Source organism: Balaenoptera ricei, chromosome 10, assembly GCF_028023285.1.
Source record: "Balaenoptera ricei isolate mBalRic1 chromosome 10, mBalRic1.hap2, whole genome shotgun sequence".
NCBI lineage: Eukaryota > Metazoa > Chordata > Mammalia > Artiodactyla > Balaenopteridae > Balaenoptera > Balaenoptera ricei.
Window position 1 is genome coordinate 1,781,230 of NC_082648.1, and position 25,832 is coordinate 1,807,061.

At 41.1% G+C, this 25,832-nt stretch overlaps 1 protein-coding gene across 10 annotated transcripts in view; it reads right to left on the reverse strand.

The window, feature by feature from the left end:
- ERC1 (ELKS/RAB6-interacting/CAST family member 1) overlaps window positions 1–25,832 on the reverse strand; it is a 423,805-nt gene that overhangs the window by 77,212 nt on the left and 320,761 nt on the right. For all 10 annotated transcript variants that reach the window (XR_009505264.1, XR_009505265.1, XM_059935032.1 and 7 more), the window contains one exon: window positions 15,191–15,335. Coding sequence is in view for 8 of the 10 variants with exons in the window: in XM_059935032.1 (XP_059791015.1) it covers window positions 15,191–15,335 (145 nt within the window). In the remaining 2 variants the exon portion in view is untranslated. The remainder of the gene's footprint in view (window positions 1–15,190; window positions 15,336–25,832) is intronic.

A 25,832-nucleotide genomic window follows, 5' to 3' on the forward strand; every position in this document is an offset into this window, starting at 1 on the left:
AATTTTAAAATTTTCAGAAGTCCAATTTGCCTATTTCTTTTGTGACCTGTGCCTTTAGTATCACATCCAAGAAATCACTGCCAAATCCAATGTCATGATGTTTTTATACTGCTTTCTTCTAAAAATTTTATTGTTTTAGGTCTCATGCTCTGGTCCTTGACTCAATTGGATTTAATTTTTGTATATGGTGTTAGGTAAGGGTCCAAATTCATTCTTTAGCATGTGGATATCCAGTTTTCCCAGCACCATTTGTTGAATTGACTGTCCTTTTCCCATTGAATGGTACTGGCACCCTTGTCAAAAATCATCTGACCACGTTAAGGGTTTATTTCTGGGCTCTCTATTCTATTCCACTGGTCTATACATCTGTCTTTATGCTAATAGCACATTGTTTTGATGCTTTTAGATTTGTAGTGAGTTTTGAAATCAGGAACTGTGAGTTCTCCAGTTTTGTTCTTTTTCAAGATTGTTCTGGCTTATTCAGGCTCCCCTGAGATTGATTCCACATAGATATTAGGATGGGTTTTCTATTTCTGAAAAAAAGCATCTCTGGAATTTATATGTGACTGCATGAATCTATAGATTGCTTTGGGTAGTAGTGATATTTTAACAATTTTAAGTCTTCCAAAACCATGAACCAGGAATATGTTTCCATTAATTTATGTCTTCTTTAAATTCTTTCAGCAATGTTTTGTATTTTTCATTGTACAAGTCTATCACCTCTTTGGTTAAGTTAATTCCTCAGTATTTTAATCTTTTTAATGCTATTGTGTGTGAAATTGTTTTTGTAATTTCTTTCTCAGGTTGTTCATTGTTAGTGTATAAAAATGCAAACAAATTTTTAGATGTTGACTTTAAAAAAAAATTTTTTTGAAGATTACTATTATTCTATTTTATTTGTTTATTTATTGGCTGCATTGGGTCTCAGCTGTGGCATGTGGGATCTTCCATTGCGGCACACAGGCTCTTCGTTGCAGTGGGCAGGCTTCTCTCTAATTGTGGCATGCGGGCTCATCAGTTGCGGCACGCAGGCTCTCTAGTTGTGGCACGTAGGCTCCAGGGCGTGCGGGCTCAGTAGTTGCAGCACGTGGGCTCCAAAGTGTGTGGGCTCTGTTGTTGTGGTGTGCAGGCTTCAGAGTGCGTGGTTTCTGTAGTTGTGGCACGCAGGCTCTCTAGTTGTGGCATGCGAGCTCAGTAGCTGCAGTGTGCGGGCTTACTTGCCCCATTGCATGTGGGATCTTAGTTCCCCAACCAGGGATTGAACCAGCGTCCCCTGCATTGCAAGACAGATTCTTAACCACTGGACCACCAGGGAAGTCCTGTATGTTGACTCTTTGCATCCTACTTTGCTGAATTCATTTACTAGTTCTAACAGCTTTTTTTTCTGTGAGAAATCCTTACGGTTTTCTACATATAAGCTCATACCACCTGCAAACAGAGATAATTCTACTTCTTCCTGTCCAAATTGGAGTTCTTTTATTTATTTATTTATTTTTCCCTAACTGCTCTGGATAGAACTCCCAGTACTATGTTGAAAAGAAGTGGTGAGGGACTTCCCTGGCAGTCCAGTGGTTGAGACTTTGCCTTCCAATGCAGAGGGTGTGGTTTCAATCCCTGGTTGGGGAGCTAAGACCCCACATGCCTTGCAGTGAAAAAACCAAAGCTTGAAGCAGAAGCAATATTGTAACAAATTCAATAAAGACTTTAAAAATGGTCCACATTAAAAAAAAAAGTCTTAAAAAGAAAAAAGGCCAAGAAGTGGTGAAAGCAGGTATTCTTGCCTTGTTCCTGATCTCAGAGGAAAAGGTTTCATTTCAGTCTTTCACTATTGAGAATGATGTTTGCTGTGGGATTTTCATATATGGATTTTATTATGTGGAGGTAGTTGAGTCTTTTTATCATAAAAGGGTGTTGAATTTTGTCAAATCAACTGAGATGATAGTGTGATTTTTTTCCCCTTTATTCTGCAGATGTGGTTTATTACATTGAATAATTTTTGTATGTTGAACCAGCCTTGCACTCTGGGAACAAATCCCTCTTAGTCATAATATATGATATTTTAATATGCTGTTGAACTCTGTATGCTAGTATTTTGCTGAGGATTTCTGCAACAATGTTCATAAAAGATACTGGTTTGTAGTTTTGATTTTTTGTAGTCTCTTTGCCTGGCTTTGTTTTCAGGGTAATGCTGGCCTCACAGAATGAATTAGGAAGTATTCCTTTGCCTTCAACTTTTGGGAAACATCTGAGGAGGATAGGTATTAGTTCTTCTTTAAATGTTCTTCTTTAAAGAATTCAGGAATGAAGTCATCAGGTCTAGGGCTTTTCTTTGTCTAGAGAGTTTTGATTACTGATTCAATCTTCTTACTAGGTCTAACTCAGATTTTCTATTTCTTCATGATTTAGTCTTGGTAGTTTTTTTGCTTCTAGGAATTTGTTTCATCTAGGTTATCCCGTTTTTTGGCTTACAATTGTTCACAGAACTCTCTTATAATCCTTTCTATTTGTGGAGAATCAGTAGTAACGTCCCCATTTTCATTTCTGATTTTAGTAATTGAGATTTCCTTTTTTTCCCTTAGTCCATATAGCTAAAAGTTTATCAATTTTGTTGACTTTTTCAAAGCAAAAGTTTCATTGGTTTTACTGATTTTTCTCTACTGTTTTTCTATTCTCTATTTTATTGATCTCTGCTTAAACCTTTATTATTTCCTTTCTTCTGCTGGCTTTGGGTTAGTTTGCTTTCCTTCTTCTACTTCCATAAATTATAAAGTTATATTGTTGATTTGAGATCTTTCTTGTTTTTTAATGTAAGCATTTGCAGCTACAAATTTCCCACAGCACTGCTTTCACTATGTCCCAGAAGTTTTGGTAAGTTGTATTTTCATTTTCATTCACCGCTAAGTATTTTCTAATTTCCCTAGTGATTTCTTCTTTGATCTGTTGGTTGTTTAAATGTGTATTGTTCAATTTCCACAACTTTGTAAATTTTTAGGTTTCACTTTCATTACTAATTTCTAACTTCAGCCTGTTGTGGTCAGAGAAGATACTTTGTATGATATCTATCTTTTAAAATCTATTGTGGTCTAACATATGGTCCATCCTGGAAAACACCCCACGTGCATGTGAGAAGACTGTGTACAGGCATACCTTGGAGATACTGAGCGTCAGTTCCAGACCCATGCGATAAAGCAAATATTGCAATAAGTGAGTCACGTGAATTTTTTTCTTTCCCAGTGCATAAAAAGTTATGTTTACACTATACTGTAGCCTATTAAATGTGTAATAAAAAATTACAGACTTTAATTAAAAAACATTGCTAAAAACTGCAAACTATCATCTGAGCCTTCAGTGAGTTGTAGTAGTAAAATCAAAGATCACTGATCGCAGATCACTGTAACAAATATGATAATAATGGGAAAATCTGAAATATTGTGAGAATTACCAAAATGTGACATACAGACACAAAGTGAGCAAATGGTGTCAGAAAAGTGTCACCTACAGACTTGCTTGATGCAAGGTTGTCACAAACCTTCAATTTGTAAAAAAAAAAAAAAAAAAAAACAACCAAAAAACCTCCAACAACAACAACAAAACATAGTATCTGTGAAGCACAATGAAATGAAGTGCAATAAAATGAGGTATGCCTGTCTGCTGTTACTGCTGGGTAGAGTGTTTTGTATATGTCTGTAATGTCTAATTGTTTTACTGTGTTGTTTAAATCTGTTATTTCCTTACTTATGTTCTGTCTGGTTGTTCTACCCATTACTGTGAATGGGGTACTGAAGTCTCCAACTATTACTGTAGAACTGTCTACTTGTTCCTTCAATTATGTCAGGTTTTGCTTCATATATTTTGATGGTCTGTCCATTGGTGTGTCAATGTTTATATCTGTTTCACTGTCCTGTTGTATTGAACCTTTCATTAATATATAACATCCTTCTTTGTCTTTTGTAAACTTTTTCAATTTAAAGTCTGTTTTCTTATATTAGTAGAGCCACTTATGCTCTCTTAGGGTCACCATTTGCATGGAGTATCTTTTTCCATCCTTTCATTTTTAAACTTTTTTGTGTCTTTGGACATCAAGTGGGCCTCCTGATGACAGCATGTAGTTGGTTTATCTGTTTTTATCCAACCAGTCAATCTCTGTCTTTTGATTGGAGAGTTTAACCAATTTACATTTAAAGTAATTACTCATAAGGAGGGGCCTACTTCTGTCATTGTGCTATTTATTTTCTACATGCCCTATAGTTTTTTGTCCCTCACTTCTTTTTTTTTTTTTATGGTATTACTTTTTTTAAAAATTTTTATTTATTTATTTATTTATTTATGGCTGTGTTGGGTCTTCGTTTCTGTGCGAGGGCTTTCTCTAGTTGCGGCAAGTGGGGGCCACTCTTCATCACGGTGCGCAGGCCTCTCACTATCGCGGTCTCTCTTGTTGCGGAGCACAGGCTCCAGACGCGCAGGCTCAGCAATTGTGGCTCACAGGCCTAGTCGCTCCGCGGCATGTGGGATCTTCCCAGACCAGGGCTCGAACCCATGTCCTCTGCATTGGCAGGCAGATTCTCAACCACTGCGCCACCAGGGAAGCCCCCTCACTTCTTGCATTACTGTCTTCTCTTGTATTTAGTTGATTTTTTTTTGGTAGCAAAATGTTTAAATTCCTTTCTTACTTCCTTTTGTGTATATTCTATATCTATTTTCTTTGTGGCTACCGTGGGGATTATACCTAACATCCTAAAGTTATAACTGTCTAATCTGAATTTACACCAGCTTAACTTCAATAACATATAAAAACTCCGCTCCTTTACAGCTCTGTCCCCACCCTTTCTAGCTGTTGATGTCACAAAACTACATGTTTATACAATGTGTAACCCAAAACATAAAAGTAATTCTTTTTAATGCACCAGTCTCCTAAGTTATGTAGAAAACAAGATGTGGAGTTACATACCAAAGTTACAGTAATATGAGCTTCTACACATAATTTTTTTCCCTTAAATCTATTAGTTTCTTAAATGATGCATAAAACAAACTACAGTTACAAACCATTGTTACAATACTAGCTTTTATAATTGCCCATGTATTTACCTTTACTGAGATCTTTATTTCTCCATGCAGCTACATGCTACTGTCTAGTGTCCTTTCATTTCACCCTGCAGGACTCCTGTGAGCATTTCTTGCAGGGCAGATCTAGTGGTCATGATCTCCCGCAGCTTTTGTTTAACTCAGACTGTCTTAATTTCTCCCTCATTTTTCAAGGATAGTTTTACTGGATATAGGGTTCTTGGTTTTTTTCTTTTAGCTCTTTGAATATATCAGCCTCCCCAAAAAAGTCTTCTGGCCTCCAAAGATTCCGAATGAGAAATCTGCTGAAAATCCTATTGAGGATCCCTTGTATGTGATGATTCTCTCTTCATCTTTTGAAAGTTTGATTATAATATGTCTCACTTTGAATTCATCTTACTTAGGGTTTGTTGAGATTCATGCATGTTTGTTTATATTTATGTCTTTCAGCAAATTTGGGAAGTTTTCACCATTATTTCTTCAGATATTCTCCCTGCCCCTTTCCCTCTCTCTTCTTCTGGGATTCCCGTGATGCGTATGTTGGTCCACTTAATGCTGTCCCATAGGTCCCTAGGCTCTGTTCACTTTTCTTAAATCATTTTTCTTTCTGTTCCTCAGCCTTGATAATTTCCATTATCCTATCCTCAAGTGCACTGATTCTTTCTTCTGCCTGCTCAAATTTGCCTCAGAATCCCTCTAAGTGAATATTTCATTTCAGTTAATGCACTTTTCAGCTCCAGAATTTCTTTTTACTTTCTTTTTAGGTTTTCTGTCTCTTTATTGATATTTCCATTTATTCACACATCATCTTCTTGACATCCTCATTCCAAAAGGGAGAAGTTGGAAGGAGTAAAGGGGTTGTCAGTTCCAAGCAAGTTTGAAATCCAGCAGAACACATTCCATTAGGCTTCAAGGCCTGTGAACAAGGCCTCTGTGACTCAAGGCTGTGCCCTCTGGCCATGTGGTGGCTTCACTGGCCTCTGCCTCCAGGCACCCAGCAGCTCCGCTGACACAAAATCTTAAATTTAAAGTCTTGATTTTAAGGTAAAACTAATCAATACTATCAGAATTCAGGCAAGCAGTCACTTGCAGGACTGAGCAGGGTATAGAGCCTGAAAGGGAGCATGAGGGCTTGCTTTTGGGGTGCTGGTAATGATCTGCTTCTTGGATGTGTATGCTGGTTATATGAGAGCGTTTCCTTGTGAACATTCATTGACATGTACGCTTAGATGTGTACTTTTCTATGTGTATATTTCAAGAAAAAAGATTTTTTAAAAAAGGTTGTATAACAAGAAGATTTCAGCAATAGAGGAAATTATCTGTGGACAGAGAGAGTTATTTCCTTTAATTTAGCTCATGTTTTGTCATTTTCTACAATTAAAACATTATGGTAATGAAAAGAAGATGTTAAGTTATGGCTGTTCCTACCAGCTGACATAAAAGTGAGAGACCTATTTTAGTCTCAGAGTATTAAAAGATATAATTTAGCTATTTTAATATTATACAGTAAGAGAAATAGTTATTTCAGTGCATGGTCATAAGAACAGTTGTAAGACAGTGGCTAGTAATATCATTACCATTCAGGAAGATAATCCAGGATTAGGAAATACTGCTATAAACAGTGAATGTCTAAATACAGTTAAAGATGGCAATCAGCTGAATTAGAATCAGCCTTGAAAACTGCTTTCCTGTAGCATATAGCTCTGCCTGGTTATTTTTTCTAAACAATAAGGCGGATAGGGAGGCAACTGTGAGGAAAACTGTTGCAGACGTAACTTGATCTTACGAGTCTTCCATTTAGCAGAGACTGGGACAGAGCTGACTAGAGGGATAGCACACAGTGCGTCCTTTCTCTGGATCCAGGCCAGTGACTGAGAGCCGATGAAGAAGTCAACCAGGTTCTTACAGGTGTTTAATGTGAGTCTTAATATACAGCTAGGTATTGGTTTCAGGCCTGCAAGGTGGATACATTTGCGAAGAGCACATATATATTTAAACATAGTTCAATCTCTTTGGATATTTCTGATGAACTGGCTCATTAAAGTGCTAGGGAGGCCTGAAAGGTGCATGTTCAAACCTATTTTCAGAGACCCCCTAATTTTAGAGTTGACTACTATTAGGCTGCAATTTCATACAAGTCCAGGAAAAACACCATACCCAATTCAGAATGCCATATTGAGGAGCATGACTGGCAATACCACAAACTTTATTTTAAGCATTCTCTACCTTGAAAAACAGCTACCACAAATCCCGTTTTAGTACTAAAGCTCATCAATTTATTTAGTTAATTAAATTCTTACACTGTATAAAATCTTTGCAATACAGGGGGAAAAGCTCTTGAACCTCAGGTATAATAGATGCTCATTCTTTGGCAGTCACTATTTTCTAGGAGCTTTTAATAGCTTTTCAATCTCTATTTGCTCTTCTTAAGAATGCAAATTTACTGATTCTTAAAAAATTCTGCTGCTCAAAAGATATCTTAATAAATGGTGTGTAGTATTTTGGGGCCAGATTTCCATATATCTGCCCATGTACATATATATGATAGTAACAGTCTTTTCACACCAGAATCATTTGTGATGGTAATTTAGGATTATGACCACACAGGTTTTCAAACTTGGCTGCTTAAAAAATGGGTCTGTCTGATTTCAGATGCTCTCTGAGTTCTCAATCAGAACTCTCTAACTCTCATTAATTCAGTCAACAATTTCTAAGATGACTGTTGAAAATGAGAAGGTATCTGTTGACGTAAGATGGGGAATAGATTTTGGCCTGTCAAGATTCTGACTTTTTAAACTGAGCGCAGTCCATTATGGTAATTTATTTTCACTGTAATTTAGAAAAGAGCTTATTAAAGTACTATTTATCACCAGAGAGAATTACTGCGTCATTAATAATACAGCTAAAGGCTACTGAAATCTCTAAGCAAAAGCCCACAATGATGGCAACACATTTCAGTGTAGTGACCGGCAGTGTTGGCGATGGAGTGACATGATTTGTTCTGAAGCCCAGCTCCATTGCTTACTAGCTATGTGACTTTGGGCAAATTACTCACTGTCTCCCTCTTAGCATCTCCTCTGTACAATAAGGATAACTGTACTTCACAGGGTTGTTGTGAAGAGTATATGAGTTAATTCATGTGAAGCACTCAAAACAAGAGTTAGCTCAATAAATTTTAGATATTCTTATCTGTGAATAATGTTTTCAAGAAAGCCAGATAGTACGGGTGATTTAATTTGGTCATGTACATTGTCCATGGGAAGGGCATTCTGTGACAGGTAATGTCATAGTTTAATATCACTCCTCTCGTCCTTGAATACAAATATCATTTAATTCCATATTCACTTTTAGTAAGTATCCACATTAGTTCAAAAGGGACCAAAAGAGGCAGTAGGAATAGATCCTGTGGAGTACATTGGTCTGGACTGATTCCTGCCAAGAGAAGTTTAGTGGGGGAAAGGGGAACCACCCTAAACCAGCCTTCCTTTTATTCATGTTTAATGAGATCCTCAGACCAAGGTCAAGGAGCACAGGAAACAGTTATAAATCATGCCACCTGACAGGAGAAGGAATAGGAGGGGCACGTGCACTGGGGCAGGAAATCTAGGTTGATTTATTTGCATTGAGACAATTCAAGAGGGATCAGGAGACTCAGAAGGTTTATAAATTCCCTGTGACATCATAAAAGGCAGCAGTCTGACAATAGGAAGGGCAAGCTAGATCTGATGCTAGAAAAGAAGGGAAGAGTCTTATCAAATTTTTGTGAAGAATTTTTCTACATCTGGAATTGATGACAAAAAAGATGGAAGAGATGGAAGAAAGGAGGCTGGGAGGATTCCAGATTTCCCCACATCTCCCAACCTCTGGACTGCACTTAACTCCAAGCAAGCAGAACTCATCAAAATATGATCTATTTCTTTGTAGGATACAAAAAAGGTTTCAAGGGGATAGTGAGTAACCAGGATTTTTTTTTTTAACTTTAAAATGCAATACTTACTACTTTCATAAAATAAGGAAATTTCTATAGACAGCTTTAAGCAATCCTTACATATGTGTTTTCTTATGCTTTACAATTCCTTCTTTTAAAACTGTTCCCAATGTCAGCAATTACCAGGTAATATAGCTACAGGTAAATATATTGACTTGTCAAAAATTGGAAAATACAGAACTTTAGACCTCAAAATTCATTTTATCTATCTATCTAATATTATAGATGAGGAAGATAAGACCAGAGAGGTAAGTTAGGAAGCTTGTGACCTGATTCATTAAAAAAACCGAAAGAATAAATTAGTGGCCAACACTTAGATATCAAGAGATTTGTAAGTGAAGGGGGTCAGAAAGTACAAACTTCCACTTATAAGATTAAGTCCTGGGAATATGATGTACAGCATGGTGACAAGAGTGAACAATACTGTGTTGTACATTTGAAGGTTACTGAGAGTCAAGATCTTAAACGTTTTCATCACAAGAAAAAAAAAATGTAACTGCGTGGTGATGGAGGTAAACTAAACTTACTGTGGTGATCGTTTCACAACATACACACATATCAACATCATTGTGTTGCACACCTAAAACCAATATAATGCTGTATGTCAATTACACCTCAATTTAAAAAGAGAGATTTATATATATGGATTCTCTGTGTTGGCGGGGGTTTGGATGACTGGATAACGCAGGGCTCTCGTCTTGCACGGTCACAACGAGCTGGAATTAAAAGCGGCAGCCTCTCTGGACAAAGCACATGGCCCCCAGTTCATCATGGTCTCTCCTCTCGTCTTACATGCGTCCCTCCCCTCTTGAGTTATGGCATCTGCCTGGCCCACACAGCCGTCGGGCTCGGGGCTATAAGGCATCTGAATAGTACTCTGTAGGTTGTGAAGTGCTGTGTATTAGTTGATGGGGCTATTACTGCTCCAGATGATACACTTAGTTGATCAACAGAGTTGGAGCTGGAGCTGAGGTCTGGAGCTGGAGCAACAGTTACCGGTGGGGATTCCTACATTTGAAGAGGACACTGTGGCTCAGAGTAAATAAGCAACAACTCGTAGGACAGCAAGTGAACAGTGCTGCTGCTTCTTTCCTCCTCCCTCTCGCATTTCAGCTTCTGCCCAAAGGAGGACGAATGTGTGAACGCAGAAAAGCAAAGAATGGCTTTGCTAATGTAAGGAAAAAAACCAATTCCATGGCTAGGAAATTCCAGACTACAAAGATGAGTCTTGAAGTGAAGATTAAAGCAGAGGTTAAGCTGAGGAAGTGGAAGGCAATTCCAGAGGTGAGGGCAGTGAACGGAAAAAGCTTTGCATCCAGTTCCTTTCAAATAGATCTGGATACCATCGGCAGGAAACATGTAGCTGATGCTAATGTCTGTAGTGGTTCAGAGGAAGAAGTATGTATACTGAATACTTAATATGTGAGACTCTAGAACTGAAGGGAGGTAGGATAATTAAAACGAGACGAGCACGTTTATCTGACCAAGTCAATACGGGCTGTCGAGCCACGAAATAAGGATTGAACTGTAATCATCTACTCTGTCAACTTCTGGATATCGGATATTCTAACCAGCAGAAGGTTTTCACTCTCTATGATCACCACGTACCAGTCACCTTCAGGGGATAACGTCACACAGATGGCGGAGAGGCTGGCTCGTGGACACGGCAAGTACAGGATGGAGCAGGCAGGCCAGCACGACACACAGGGAAGGGGTCCTCCGGCGGCGCCAGACGCCCGTGTGCCCTCTGAGAGATGCCTGCTGCGTCCCAGCACCTGGCATCGCGGGGACGTGCTGAGTGGATGTGCGGACGCTGCCCTCACCACCGAGAAGGCAGGCGCTTGGCGAAGCGGCCAGACGCCTCTGGCTCTGCCCCCCACGAGCAGCCTCTGCAGCACTCCCGCTACCGCAACACTTGCTGTTTATTTTTTCCTTTGTTCACTGACAACTCAGGAGCTCTCTGTAGCTTTACCCTATTGCTGTTCTCTTCTCATAGAACGTAAAATCGCTTTGTTGTTCTCTCTCCAATGTTAGATGTCACTTTTAAACTAGTTTTAATACTATGATGAATGGGTTTTCCCAGCTGTTCCAGAACTGGTGGCCCGGGCCCAACGCCGGGGACAAAGGAGAGCTCAGCAGGTCACGTTCTAGAGAGCCCACAAAGGGGGTGGGGGGGCAGAAAAGGCACCACCGTCCACCAGGCCAGCCCCTCACAGCACATGCCTTCTCTGGGTTGAGACTGGCGTGCGGTGACGCTGAGTCTGGCAGAAGGAGTCTTGACGTCACGGGGAGCAGACAGTCATGCACAAGGGGGGCCCCTGTGCTCAGTGAGAGAGGCTTAAAGAGAATTCAGCCCTAAATCCTAGAGTCCTCAATCTTGAAGACGGGGTGTGAGTAGAAGAAAAGGAAACAGGCTTCTCCTTCCTTTGTTTGGTACCTACTCAGGCATCGGACTTGTTGGTTTGCCTTGTGCTTATCTGAGGAGGAGAAGGGACACCCAGAGACAGAGGGCAGGATGGACAGAGGAGCACGTGGCAGCCGACACGCTCCCTCCCACTCTTCAGCCCAGCAAGGAGCAGCCAGGTCCGCGTCTTCCGGGCACTGCTCACCCCTCGGGGGTCAACGTTGGCCAGAGAAGCAGCGTCAAAGGGCTGCAATGGCATCAGAGGACCACAACGCCAAAGGAAGAGGGAGAAAGGCATGAAGAGGACAGAACCTGTCCCTTCCTGCTGCAGGCCCCTCTTGGGGGCGGAGGCAGGCAAGAGAAGATGAAGCGAGTTCTGCTCTGCTGCCTCACCTGCCTTCTGAGGTCAGAGAGTAAAGTGGCCTTTTCTAGAGCTGCACGTACACGTGGAGTCACACAGCACGTTCTCCTCTACGTCTGAGCAGTGTCTCGCCACAGGAGGACACCACTGTTTGCTTGTTCACGCACTGCTCGCAGCAGCCAGCCTTCCAGGCCGCCTGCACTGGTCCCCCCACGTTGTAGGCGGCTGGTGTACGTGGTCAACAGGACAAGGGGAAGTGATGGCGTGTCCCTTCCGAGACAGGTTATAAGGACATTGTGGCTTCCATCGTGGCTGCTCTCTTCCCCTCCCCTGGATCATGTGCTTTGGGGAAGCCAGCCCCATGTCCTAAGTAACCTCATGGAGAAGCCTAAAAGGTGCAGAGCCCCGGGCCATGTGAGTGACCCTGGAAGTGAGCCCTGTAGCCCCAGCCAAGCGTCAGGTAACTGCAGGCCTGGCCAAGAGCCTGACTGCAAACTCATGGGGACCCTGAGTGAGAACGACCAGCTTGGGCCGGTGTCCTGGGCCTGCTCAGCGGCTGTCAGAACCCTTAGTTCTACCCGATGAAGCAACAAGTCAGGGGAAAAGTATCATGCAGGTACCCCGTGTGTCACGGGCAGCTCCCTGGAGACTAACCAACTGGTAACAGGAGAGCGGGCAGAACTTAGTGAAAGACAATTACTGAAAGCAAGATTCACTTAATTCAGATATTTTTTCATACTGGACCTACTGAAAATACTTGGGGCAACAGTGAAGTCCCCCCTTTTCCATTAAGAACTTAGGGATTAGGGAAATTAAGTGGTCTTGTGAGGTTAAAGAAGTAAAATACACAAAACACAACAGAAAACTAAGGAAGTCTGTGAAAATGCTTGTCTGAAGAGGACAGGATCCCCCCACTGCCGCCAGGACCACCCGGGGGTCACGCAAGGAAGGAGAGGGGGGACCGCTGGGAAAAGACTGCAGGGACAGAATGGCGGTGTTTGGTCTGGGACAGTGAAACAGAAGACCAGAGATCCAGTGAGCAGGCTCGGCCAGGTGAGCAGGTGACAGCGTGTCTGTCTGACATCAGCTCACTTCCCCAGTGACAGACACGTTTCCGCAGAACATGCACCAGGAGACCTCAGCTCACGGCGCAGCTCTGCACGGACACACTACTCGTCTCAAGGTCTTGGTCCTCTCTGAAGACACTGACTGATCCTCACTAACTGCTCCCTAGTGGAACAGGAGATAGCATCCACTTCCTAGCTGGGAGGATGAAGCACAGACCAGCGCAGCCCACCCGAGTGTTCTGCGCCCACTGCACAAGCACAGATGCATCGTTTACGACCCCTCCAGCCTCCTCAGTCAGCTGAGCTGGCCTTATCCATTTATAATTCTCCTACTGAACATAACGGAAACTGATAATTTGTTCAGAAAATACGAAATAAGGACCAATTAGAATTAGTTACAGCTCTTAAAATCAGACAGATTGAGCAATGTGAGCCGGGGTGACAAACTGCTGATAAATTTTTTTGCTCAGTTTTCTTCTGTAATATGAAAGAAGTCTATCTCTCTCTCGCTCTCTCTTTTTTTTTTTTTTTTGTCAAGCTAGGTGACCTGAAAATGTTTATGTGGCAGAATTCCCACAAATGATGGATAAAGTGGTTGAACTTGCAATAAAGGGAGGCCCCCAGAGCACCTTTGTTTTGCTTTCCCTTGGGTCACTGGCACCCAGGAGAGGGTGAAAGTTCACAGTGAATTCCATCTCTTAAAGGGATGAACGTCTAGGGGTCCCAGAGCTTAAGTGGGTAAAAGTTTTCTTTCACTTGCAAGTGAGCACTGGGTTATTTTTGCTGGACATCTATCTATCTTGCAGTAGGGAACATCTTCTGGTGTTTTCTCAGCAAAGTCAGCCACATAAATAAAGTCTATTTATAAGCAGTTTTATTAGTCTTTAAAATAGAGAAAATATCTTTATTGTGTAAATAGTGATTCTTGTTTATCTGAACATTTAATATGATGCTAGGACTTCCCTGGTGGCGCAGTGGTTAAGAATCCGCCTGCCAATGCAGGGGACACGGGTTCAAGCCCTGGTCCGGGAGGATCCCACATGCCGTGGAGCAACTAAGTTCGTGCGCCACGACTACTGAGCCCTCATGCCTAGAGCTGGTGCTCCACAACAAGAGAAGCCACCGCACCGCAACGAAGAGTAGCCCCCGCTCGCCGCAACTAGAGAAAGCCCGCGCACAGCAACAAAGACCCAACACAGCCAAAAATAAATAAATGAAAAATGATGCTATCAATTGATGACTGATCCTCTAAAGCAGAAAAAAAGAAATTCCTTCACTTGAAAACGCTTTCCTACTCTGATTACTTCAGGCAGAAGGGCAAATGTGGGCAGCCCAAATGTACAGAAACGTGGCGGAGGATGCAGGGGATGACCCGGAAGGCAGGAGGCAGACACTCGTGTAGAACAGGAATGGCAGCAACAGCATTAGAGACGAAGAGGACTCAGACTCTGAAATTCAGCTTTCTCCTTGTCTTCAAAGGGGAAAAAGATTTGCCCCAGTTTTAAAATTGTGGTAAAGTATACACAACATAAAATTTACCATTTTAACCACTTTTAAGTGTGCAGTTCTGTCCATTAAGTATATTTACATTGTTGTGCAACCATCATCAATGAGGAAATTTCTAGCTTTTATTTTCACAGATGAAAGGTCTCATGTAAGTATTAAGCATTAAATTTGGGGAAGGTTTTGGGTGGAAAAGAAAAGGGCAAAACTTTGCTCTTACCATCAGAGCTTACCCAGCCTTGAATAACAGGAAATCACTTAAATGAAAATATCCTTAGTGCCTTCTGTAGCGGGAATCTGACTGGACGTAAGGAATAAGACTTTTCACCCGCTGGTGGTATGTGCACACCACCACCATCTCCACACCACTGCTGCCTGCCCTTACATGCGGCCTCTGTCCCAGAGGCACCACTGAGGACCCCAACAGCCCTTGCAGATACCCCACAGCGCTTGCCAAGGACCACGCAGTTGTCGGTGCTGTGGACGACCCCCGTGGCCTGACCCCGAGAGACATGCAAAAAAAACCAAAAAAAACCTTTTTCATTTCAAATGGGCAGAATTTCACTAATTTCATCCAGCCATTGCAAAAGTTAAAAATGGTCTCCTAAGACGTGTGACACCTTCTAAACCAGTCCTCTTACCAAGAATGCTCTGCGCTTCCTAGACAAAGCAGAGATTTGAAGGCTGAAGTCCCTGCTGGTGAAGATCAATTAGGTAAAGATCAGACATCTGGCCCGAGATGGGAGAGCTGAGCGCGTGAGCTGGCACGGACGCGGGCGGCCCCCCCCCAGCCCCACTGGTCATACCTGCTGCTTGAGCTGCTGCACGAGCCGGTCCTTCTCCCGCTTGAGGGCAGCCACTTCTTCCTGGGTCTTCTTCTTTGAGGATGAAAGCTCCAGAAGAGCTATATTGGCATCTTTTTCACTGATGGCGGCCAGAAGGGCTTCCTGCCTGCAAAAGAAAGAAAACATCCAGATTTCCATCTAGTCCTCACAGCAATCCGCAAGGTACTATTACCATTACCCCCATTTTATGGGTGATGAAACTAAGGCTTAGAGAGTGTATGCGGCTGCCCAAGTTCACACTTGAAGCAAATGGTCCGGGCAGGAATCCCATTCAGGGCTTCTTGACTCTAAATGTCTTTATCAGGTCGTTATACTGACATCTTAATAAAGAGTTCCCAGATCTAGTTGTAGTTAAACTTGGAAAGTAAATGAAGTTAATGACTTTTTTTTAAAGTAAGAATTATCCTGTCATCTATACATTTTACCCATTTGACTCATTCTTTTGATAAGTATTCTGTGGCTTCCAGGCAAACGAGGCACCACTAAAACTGAAAACATTTTTATGTACAGAATGTATAACAAACTGTAAACATTAGTAAATAGGATTCAGGAAATCAGCCAGCTGTTCCCGGGGCACTCTGAACATCTATGAATCTTTTTATCTCATCAATGCAAATAAGTTTCCAGTCAAGGCTTTACTTGGCAATGATCTGCACATTTTGAAACAACAATTTAAACTTCACTGATTCCTTGTGGTTTACCTAACAACTATTTTTGGGTTCATATCCAGAAGGAAAAGAAGGTGAGATTTTAGGGGAGGGGCGTTGAACTGAGAAATTTACAAAATAATCAGAATGAAGTTGGTGAACAATTAGTCTCACAGTCCAAATGCATTCCTCTATAGCTCATCTTTTATGTAATAAGTCATCTGGAAGAAGACAGATTTGATTTACAGGAACTATAAAAGTGGCCTGAGCTTTTGACCTGAGGAAATGCTGGATCTGAGAATGCACTGCCCAAGTTTAACCTTGCTTCTGTCTCTTGTTAAGATAATTACGCTTCAACAGCAGTCATATGGAAGAGTTTTAGTTTAGCCACAAACTGGAAGACTATCTTTTGCACATTCTGACAAGGATATTCTGTACTCAGATGGGTAGGTCTGGGGAACTCTGAACAAGCAGTGCTAACAAATGGAAGACGTAGATCAGTTTACATCATGGAAATGAAGATTTGTTTAACCAGTCTTTGCTGTTGGAAGGGAAGATTCATTGACCTCAGTATAACTTTCCACTGTCCTCACTCTATATGAGTCCAAGAAATGGCAGATGGCTTATCCCATGAAGTCAACACCAAAGGGATAACGACAGTCTAAATATATCCACTGACCACTTGAAAAAAATATGTTAAGTGGTGAAATGAGCTTAAAGGTGAAGGAGTTCAAGATGGTCTCACTCTGCGGTTTCCTGTTAATTGCTGTCATCTGTTCCCTTTTGGGGAGCCCAGAGACTGACAAGCTGGAATGAGAAATGTGCCTTCTCAATAAGGGGGCTGCATTTCTGTGCATCAATAGTCAGAATAACACATTTAGCAGCAGGCAAATAACAGAAGACGAATGAAAGATAAATTACTCTGTCCAGTTAGACCAAGTCATGAGAACTTCTGCCGAATGCAAGATAAAAGGTGATAGGATCTGAGTTCCATTCTGTACTTAAGGAAAGAAGCATCATAATATGAAATGGTAAAAATTATCCTATACTGTTGAAACATCTTGACTGAATTCCAAATTCTTTTATAAATGATATACTTGGCCAGCTAGTGTGGTACAGTTAATCTCTGGGGTAAAATGTCACATTCCCCAAATGCAATATGATATAACAGGTGCCAATTCATATTCTAAATTTTAAAATAAAGGATGTGGCACTGGAGTCTGAGCCATTGGAATGGTGCCTTTTTTAATAAGATATATATTTTGAAGTCTTTTTTTCTTTTTCTATACAATTCAAATAGAAATTTTATTATGTCATTGATGCTATTTACTTTTTATTGAGCACTGATAATACACTATGAACTGCACAGAATCAAATTTTCTCTCCCATACCCAAGGCTCTCACCCTCTAAAAATTCCCTAGCAGATTAACATACCACTGTCCTTTCCATTTTAAAACTATACTCTTGATATTGACTTCTACATGTGTATGTGCCTAAAAAGGGCAATTCACAGTCAAGAGAATGAAATGGTTTGATTACATATTGCACATATGATCATGTAAACTCTGGGTAATGTTAGTATCTTTCGTGGGTTTATTAGCTTTCAGGTTTTTCTCTTGTTTTTGGAAGGGGACAGAGATTGTACTGTTTTGCCTATAATTTTGGTAAATTTGCAATGGACACCATGGGAAGAACAACTTCTTGAACACAATTTGGAGGACAGGAACAAAACTAAAGCTAATAAATAGTAACAGCCATCTAATTTTTTGGGAATAAGAAAAACTCTTGTTCCCTCAATACATGTGATAGTAAAGACCATATTTGCAGTTGAGCTTATGTGGTTAAGTTTTACAAAGAACATTCAAGTGTCCAAACTAAAAAATTTTAAGAATACCCTGCTTTTCAGAGGGAATGGAATTTAGAGTGAAAAAAAAGCAAATAGCAAAAAGGATTTTATTTTAGTAGCCACCTATTCTTAATATAACTGCTTCTTTGAAAAAAAGGTATTTTCTGATAACAAAGTAATGTTCATTCATTGGCGAAAAACGGAAAGATACAGAAAACTGTGAAGAAGGAAATAAAAATACCTGAAATAAGTCCTTTCTAATCAGAGTCAACTACTTGAGAGCTGAAAGTCAGCTATTCTAACGCTAATATGGCTATTTCAAAGAAAATGAACCTTGCTGGGGATTAATAATCAACTTCAAAAGCTTTATTAATCCAAGGCTCTCCACAGAAAAGGAACACTTGCTGGTGGAACACTTCCTGACTTCATTTCCCATGAGCCCATAGGGAGTAACACAAGCACATGAAACACAAAAGGGAACATACATAGGCCACAAGCCCAGAGAAAAGAAGAACTAAAATGCTCTTCCTGCCAAATCACTCTCCTTGTTCTGTTAGTGGCTTTTCCTCAGTTAAAAATAAAAAAAAATTGAAAATGTGGACACAGAACCTTTCAAAGTGATTAGTAATTCCCTACTGCACGACTAACAGGCCCCCTGACTTGCATAATGAGTAGGTAGTAACAGAAATCCAACTTTAAGTCATTAGTCTAGTCACGCCATCCCTGGTGCTTTAAACTACCAGAACAGTTGAACCTGCCCTTTGACCTGCGAATTCTAATAGAATCAAGATGTCTCTAAAAGTTCTGCTGTGGCATTTGAGCTTCAAGAAATGGTAAGACCACCTTCTCTGTCCCCCTTCCCCTTCCAGCAAACTTCAGAAACAGGAGGCAAATACCCAAGGCAAGTGGAACACAAAATCCTGCTGGTAACTCCTGAATCCTTAAGGACAACACACGAGCCCTCTCTTACTAGTAAACGACGGTGGTTAGCAATTTAAGAGTGAGTCCTAGGTAAGCGTGTGTTTAACAGAAATGCAGGACAGAAAAGGAGTATGAATGAAGGGATATTACAACAGTTTATTTTTCCCTCTTCCTCCAACTGGGTATTCCAAACGGAATGATTAAATAATCGTGCTTCATAAATTTTATAATCCAGAAAACATGAGGAAAGAGAGCAGATGAAGGCAACAATGAGATCAGTAGCTTTGGACGTATTACTGTCCAGGACATGTAGGCACAGTTTACTCCAATTTTAAGATGAATCTGAAATCCAGATTCTCTTACTGATGCCTCCTTTACTTGTAATTTAACCGGTTAACTATCCGGAGTGAAATCTCTTTCACCCCTTCATTTCCCTTGGCGAGGAGGTCCTCCAGCCTCCCTCACGGAGGCCTCAGAGAGTGTGGCAGATACGCCACCTTACGAAAGCTCAGTGGGCGAGCCTGGCTGAAATACCTGAACTTCCAAATCTGGTCCCTGAACATCTCCTTATGTCCTCTCTAGGTAGCCTTTACTTAGATACTCAGCATTATCTTTAATATAAAATGTCTACACTAAGTCAGGTTTTCCATCCATCATAACGAATCTCCCATTCAATGTTAACTGAATCACCACACTTCTAGGCCCACAGCCTGAGAACACTGAAAAAACTTGATTTCCTCTTTGTTCCCCAGAACCAATATGCAAGTTTTGTTGATTCTTCCTTTCTAATAGTTTTTAATGAACCCACCACTTTGTACCTGCATGTTCACTATCATGGTCCCCACCATCCTCTTACCACGGGCCTGCATGATTCTTAAAACGCCTTCTCTGACCTCACTGCTGTTCTAACTGTCCTGCTTCCAGCGTCACTTCCATCAGGTTTCTTAATGTATTAAACACTTGGGCCTCATATCTGACCAGCTACAATTTTCTACCTACTTCTTCCTCACTGTCTTCCAAGGACTGTGTGTCACTGAGACACGACTTGTCTTCACTTAGTCTTATGCTACACGCTCTACCTGAAAGGCCTGAGCTTTCGCCTCACCGGCTGCTAACTTCTCTCTGTTCAGCATTTCCTTCCAGCACTTTCACAGTTTAGATTAATAGGCATCTGCTCTGTGAATGTCCTTCAATTCCTCTACATGGGTCTGCTTCCCCAACTATACTATGCTTATGGCTATGTCTTTAAAGTTTTCTTTTTATGTTGAGTTTATTGGTCTTTCAGTTTGTTGGCTTGCTAATTTTAAAATTTTTTTTCTTTTTAATTGTGGTAAAATACACATAAAATTTACCATCTTAACCGTTTTTTAACCAAGACCAGGGACAGGAGTCTGTCACCCGAAGCGGGGGCGCGGTGGGTGCGCCCCCAGGACGGGGAAAGCGAGCGGTGCCAGGCCTCTGCCGCCCGCTGCCTTGCTGCAAAGTGCTCCCTGGGCTCCCAGTGACCAGGGTACAGCCCAGGTCCCATCTGCTTAGCACCATCCATTCTCCCTGAGTCAAAAACCTGACCACAAGGGCCACATTGGCCAGTGGCACAAGGTTCCAAATGCTGTTTTCCCAAGCTGGCTGATCAGAGGCTGCAGCTAGGATTCCCTGCCAGGGGTCTGTGGGTCCCCAGGGCCCTGAAACAGATTTTCCAGGGTTTAAACATTTGTAAAAAATGTTTGTTTCCATTTTGATTACTCTAAAAAAGGACCCCCTTACCAGTCACAATGACAGAACTATTTTGTGACAACTAGAAATGAAAAGGTTTTCACAGATAAAAAAGAAAATAAACATAACACTTACCACCTTCGCCGTGTTTAAGGGTGTACAGTGCAGCAGTGTTAAGGACATTCATACTGCTGTGCAACCATTTCCAGAACTCTCTGTCTTGCACAACTTAAACTAAGTATTAAACAATCCCCATCCTCCTTCCCAAAGCCCCTGGCAAACCACCCTTTACTTGTCTCTATGAACCAGGCTACTCTAGAGCCTCACGTAAAGGCAGCCACACAGTATTTGTCCTTTTGTGACTGGCTTACGTCACTTAACGTAAAGTCCTCAAGGTTCATCCCTGGGGCAGCACGTGTCAGAATCTCCCTCTTTTTCAAAGCTGAGTAATATGCCACTGTACGCAGCCATCACACTTTGTCCATTCATCAGTCGATGGACATCTGGGTTGCTTCCACCTTTTGGCTATTGTGACTGCTCCTATCTTTAATTTTTAAAATGTATTATTTTCCTTCTAGAGTCTTGGTTCACGACTGTGAACACCAAAAGCTTGCACATATTGTTAATTTTCTATATTGCATGTGCCTAAACCATTTACACTTTTTTCTCTTCTTTTCTTTTGGCTGCAGTTACTCTATACTCTGATATTATCTGCCAGTCTTCCTTTTTTTTTTTTTTTGCCTAAAGTCTTTGCTCAGAAACAGCTGGAATACAAGCTCCACGAAGGCAGGGTGTCTGTCTATTGTGCTCACTATGTGTCCCAAGCGCCAAGAACGGCTCCTGGCACCAGCAGGCACTTCATACACGCACCCTGAACCAGCAGCTCCTCCAGTTCTGACTCCATTCCCATCTGCTGTAGTGGTTCCCAACTGCTCCAGTGTTTTCACTTATTCTGAAGCTGGGCTTCACTGTATTTTTAAGGCTTTTTTTTTTTTCAGTCCAGTAGCACGGAAAGCAACTGAGCAGAAGGTCGGAGTAGGGGATATCAACATTGGAAAACATGAAAAAAAACCAAGACTAGAAAGAGACCACTAGCTCTGGCCAATTCACGTTTCACTAAAAGAAGAGTTTTGCTTTTCCCTAACTAGACAGAGGACAATTGGAGAAGTAGGTTCAATTCTGGAGGCCATTACTTAAGAGGCAATTAAAAGTAGAGGGATCCAAAGGAAGGTGACAGGATGGGGTTATACAAGGGCATATTAATCCAAAAAGATTTACCCACAGAGCATGACTGATACTAGAATAGCAGAAACAGGAAAGGCAGAAATAGGATTTTAATCTGTGTCTCTCTAGAAAGCACATATGACACTAAAGGGAGGACAGTCACAAAGATACAGATTTCAGTTTATAAAGTGATCATCTAACGTATTATCTCCTGTTAATAAGTAGGACTGGGGAAGCCTAGAAAATGACAGGGCTTCTGCTGACTAGGTGTGTCAAGAGGTTATCAGAGGTATTGTATAAATGATTTTGCTTTGAGTGGTAAGTCTATCCTTTCTAACTGTAAGATTTCAGCACAACGAATGAGATGAAACAAAAATGCTAAGTGCCAATAAATCGTATGGGCCATACGTGCTGAAGTAAGTGATACAGCAGACAAAGAAAATCACCTGGGGCCGAGGACATGGGAAGTCAGTGGGCCTTATTTTGACAGAGATAATAAGAAAGACAGAGAAAGTGATATGTATAAAAGCACAGGTCGTGTGAGGACACACGGCATGACTGGATTAGAGGGTTTCTATCGGGAAAGGACAGAGCGAGGGGGATGCTGAGAAGGTAGCTTTGAATCGGAGCACGGATGGTCTGGAATGGCAGGAAGGAGGAAACACAGACTGTGACACCCTTGAGGGTTCTAACCTGAACCCGGCAGACAGAGGGTACTCAAAATGCTGAATAAGGAATGATTTGATTTTGAATATAATATAGAAGCATCAAAAGTTCCAGAAAAGTAAAGCAAGGTCTTAGAAAGACTGACTTACAGGCAAAGAGGAGAGATGAAATGATCCTGGAAGCAGAAGGGTCAGGAGGCTCCTGCTAGAGATGTATCATGAGCAGAATTCTTACATTACAAAAAAAGTTGTTAAAGAACTAAGAATAGAATGCTGCTGTCTGACTCCGGATTCCAGAGTCACAGGAGGACTGTGATAAATCGCTATACTATTCAGAGAATATGAAACACACCATCAGTATTGGATATATGTTTTGATGCTGGAAAGAAACTTTCAAACGTCATCAAACATAGACTATCCGAGGGCATTTGATCCAGCAGCATGAGCTGGGGTCCTGCCTCATGTGACCTTCTCACAGCAAGGGGCCAGCCCTCTGCACACGATCCTGCTGCCTGTTTCGTGTCTCCACCTCCTGAAACAGGGGAAAGAGACACACTGGCAAGAGAATGGGTAGAGAAGTTATCCTGGTATGGATGAACTTTTATATTTCAGAAGTCCTTGAAAAGAATCAAAATTAACATAAAGGCAGAAATTGCTGGTAGTTACAGCTCAGTAAAGGAGGCTGATTGAACAAAATTTTGTGCAGAAAAGCTGTATTCAGTTTTTCTCCTCACTTTTTCTGAAAAATGAGCATTTTGATATATCCAACCCACCACAGGCTATGACAAGTTTGGAAAATGGAGTTTTACTGTGATATTGATACTTCTGCTATAAAGCTTCTGCCTGCTTCTCAGACGGGCAAAAACTTGATGACTGTATTCCATGTGTTAGGGAAAAAAAAAAACAAGAGCCTATATCTTTTCCATTTGTTTAAATATAAAAATTGTAATCTACTCCACAGAGAGGTAGAAAGCAGATCAGTGGCTGCCCGGGACCGGGGGCGGGGCTGCAGAATAACTAGAAAGGGCCACGAGAGCTTTTGGAAGTGGATTATAGCTCGACTGTGGTGGCAATTACAAGTGTATACAGTTGTCCAAGCTCACCTTACTGTGCACATGGGCACCATAAATACGGCATAAACTACATTCCATGCTTAAATCGGCTTGCCCCAAAGTAAATGTCCTCAATTCCAGCTCCCTTGGGACTACTGAAAGTTTAATATTACCAGTATATAAAGATGATTCTTCTTATCCTATGTTTCCTTAAAATATAGCAAACTTCCAGTTGCTTCCCTCATAAAATATACCTGTACTTATACTTCAAATGAAAGATAAGTTCTTCAAAGAATTCATTTTAGGAAGTTATATAAAAACATTTATTCAATAATGCTGCCAAATTTATCTTTAAAACTGACTTCAAAATCTATTACATTATTTAAGTATTTGGAATTATGACAAACATCCTTTTTATTAAACTGAATTTAAGTTCTGACATCAAGTCTGGGCATTGAAGTTAGACAACCAATCAAGATGGTATGTTTTTAGGACCACAGTGAGGTATAAGAATATATTTATTTTCAGGGGCACCTCGTTAACCAGCTCTGGAAGCAACTGCCAAGAAAAGGATTACAAACATATTTTTTAGCAATGACAGCACCAAGGGAATAAGTGTAAAACCGTCTAGGTGACTATTTTGAGACCAGTCGGATCCTCAGTTCCTACATTCGTATTTTAAAAAAAATCCTTACCACTTCATAGACAAACCTTATCTTCATGATAGATCAGGACAACACAATCTCCTCTAAACAATATTGTATCTAGAGATCCCCTTCTGCTGAGTATGACTTCCAGACTCTTGTTTTTGATACTCTAAGTTCCTTTCCTTTTGAATTATACTTAATCAAAGTAGCTTGTTCCTTGTGTAGCTAAGTGTGCCCTCCCCTCCCCACTCCTGCTTCTGGGGTGCCATGCGTCAGTGAGCCACCGTGGATGACGTGAATGGGGGTTAGGGTTATTAAATGTTTTAAATCCACTTAGCATTTTGTATACAAGAGGGAAAATCTATGAAAAGTCTACAAATAGTAAAATGACAATATAACTGGAATCTAAAACTTAGAAGAGAAATTGAGATAGGAATTAACCGCAGAATAATTCTTTAAAAAAAAAAAAAAGGGCTTCCCTGGTGGTGCAGTGGTTAAGAATCCGCCTGCCAATGCAGGGGACACGGGTTCGAGCCCTGGTCTGGGAAGATCCCACATGCTGCGGAGCAACTAAGCCCGTGTGCCACAACTACTGAGCCTGCACTCTAAAGCCTGCAAGCCACAACTACAGAACCCACGTGCCACAACTACTGAAGCCCGCACGCCTAGAGCCTGTGCTCCGCAACAAGAGAAGCCACCACAATGAGAAGCCCGTGCACCGCAACAAAGAGTAGTCCCCGCTCACCACAACTAGAGAGAGCCCGCCTGCAGCAACAAAGATCCAATGCAGCCAAAAATAAGTAAATAAATTAATTAAAAAAAAAAAAAGAAGCTAGAAGAGAAAGGCATACCTTCTTAAGATAATGTCTGTTCATTTAATATGTCATTTTACTTACTGATTAGAATAAGAGCCACCAAAAATTTAGAGGATCCAAATTCAGTTGGAAAATACTGGCACACAGTACCTTTCTTTAAAAGAAATCTAGAACTATAAAATTAGTCAACTATCAAATTGTATGTAAAATGTATCTCTACATTCTCCGTGTTAGAGGATTCGATTGATGATGTATCTTTTGTGATATCCAAAGATGTGGAGACCAACAGTCCCTTCAACATGTTAAGCAGGAATTACAATTTATGGTGAAACATTACACCAGGAAGGAAAACAGTATCATTCAGATGAGTGTCTCAGGCTTTGTTCTCTATACAATCACAGCTCACTAGTGATTTGTCTCTATCTCTGGTTCAGTGTAGAAGTGATTACTGAATTCTACCTAATGTCCACCTGTTTCCACAGAGAACTCATAAAAAGGAAGAACGTGTTTTATTTGATCTAAAATGATTTATTGTTCATACCACAATTACTGATGCTCATCTTAAAAGGAAAAAAGCCTCCACTGACTTACTTTCCCCTAAAGCTGCTATGCCTTCTCTTTCCCCTTTCTGGTCAAAAATTTTGGGACTCCAATACAGTATTGGATTCCTGATTTCAAGATGGCAGAACAAAGACCTAGCAGCTCCCATTTCCTCTGGAAAATCACCCCCAAACACCAGAACAGCAAAAACCAGAAACAAACCCTATCTTTGAAGATACAAGATTTATGTTATGCTGAAGTGTAATATATAAAGAGAAAATGGACATGGAAATTCTTAGCACAAGAAAGTCAATCCAAAGTGCCTACAGAGGGAAGGACTTATGAGAGGGAAGTAGATTTACCTGCAGAACCAAGAAGACCTCAAGAATGCTTAAGTCCACCACTGTGGAAAGGTGTGTAACTCAAAGAAGTATATCAGACTTGCTTTACAAGCAGTGGTTCTCAAACATAACAGAAATTATTACAAATGGAAGGCTGTTCTCTACTCCTGACCTACCGAATCTGAATTTCA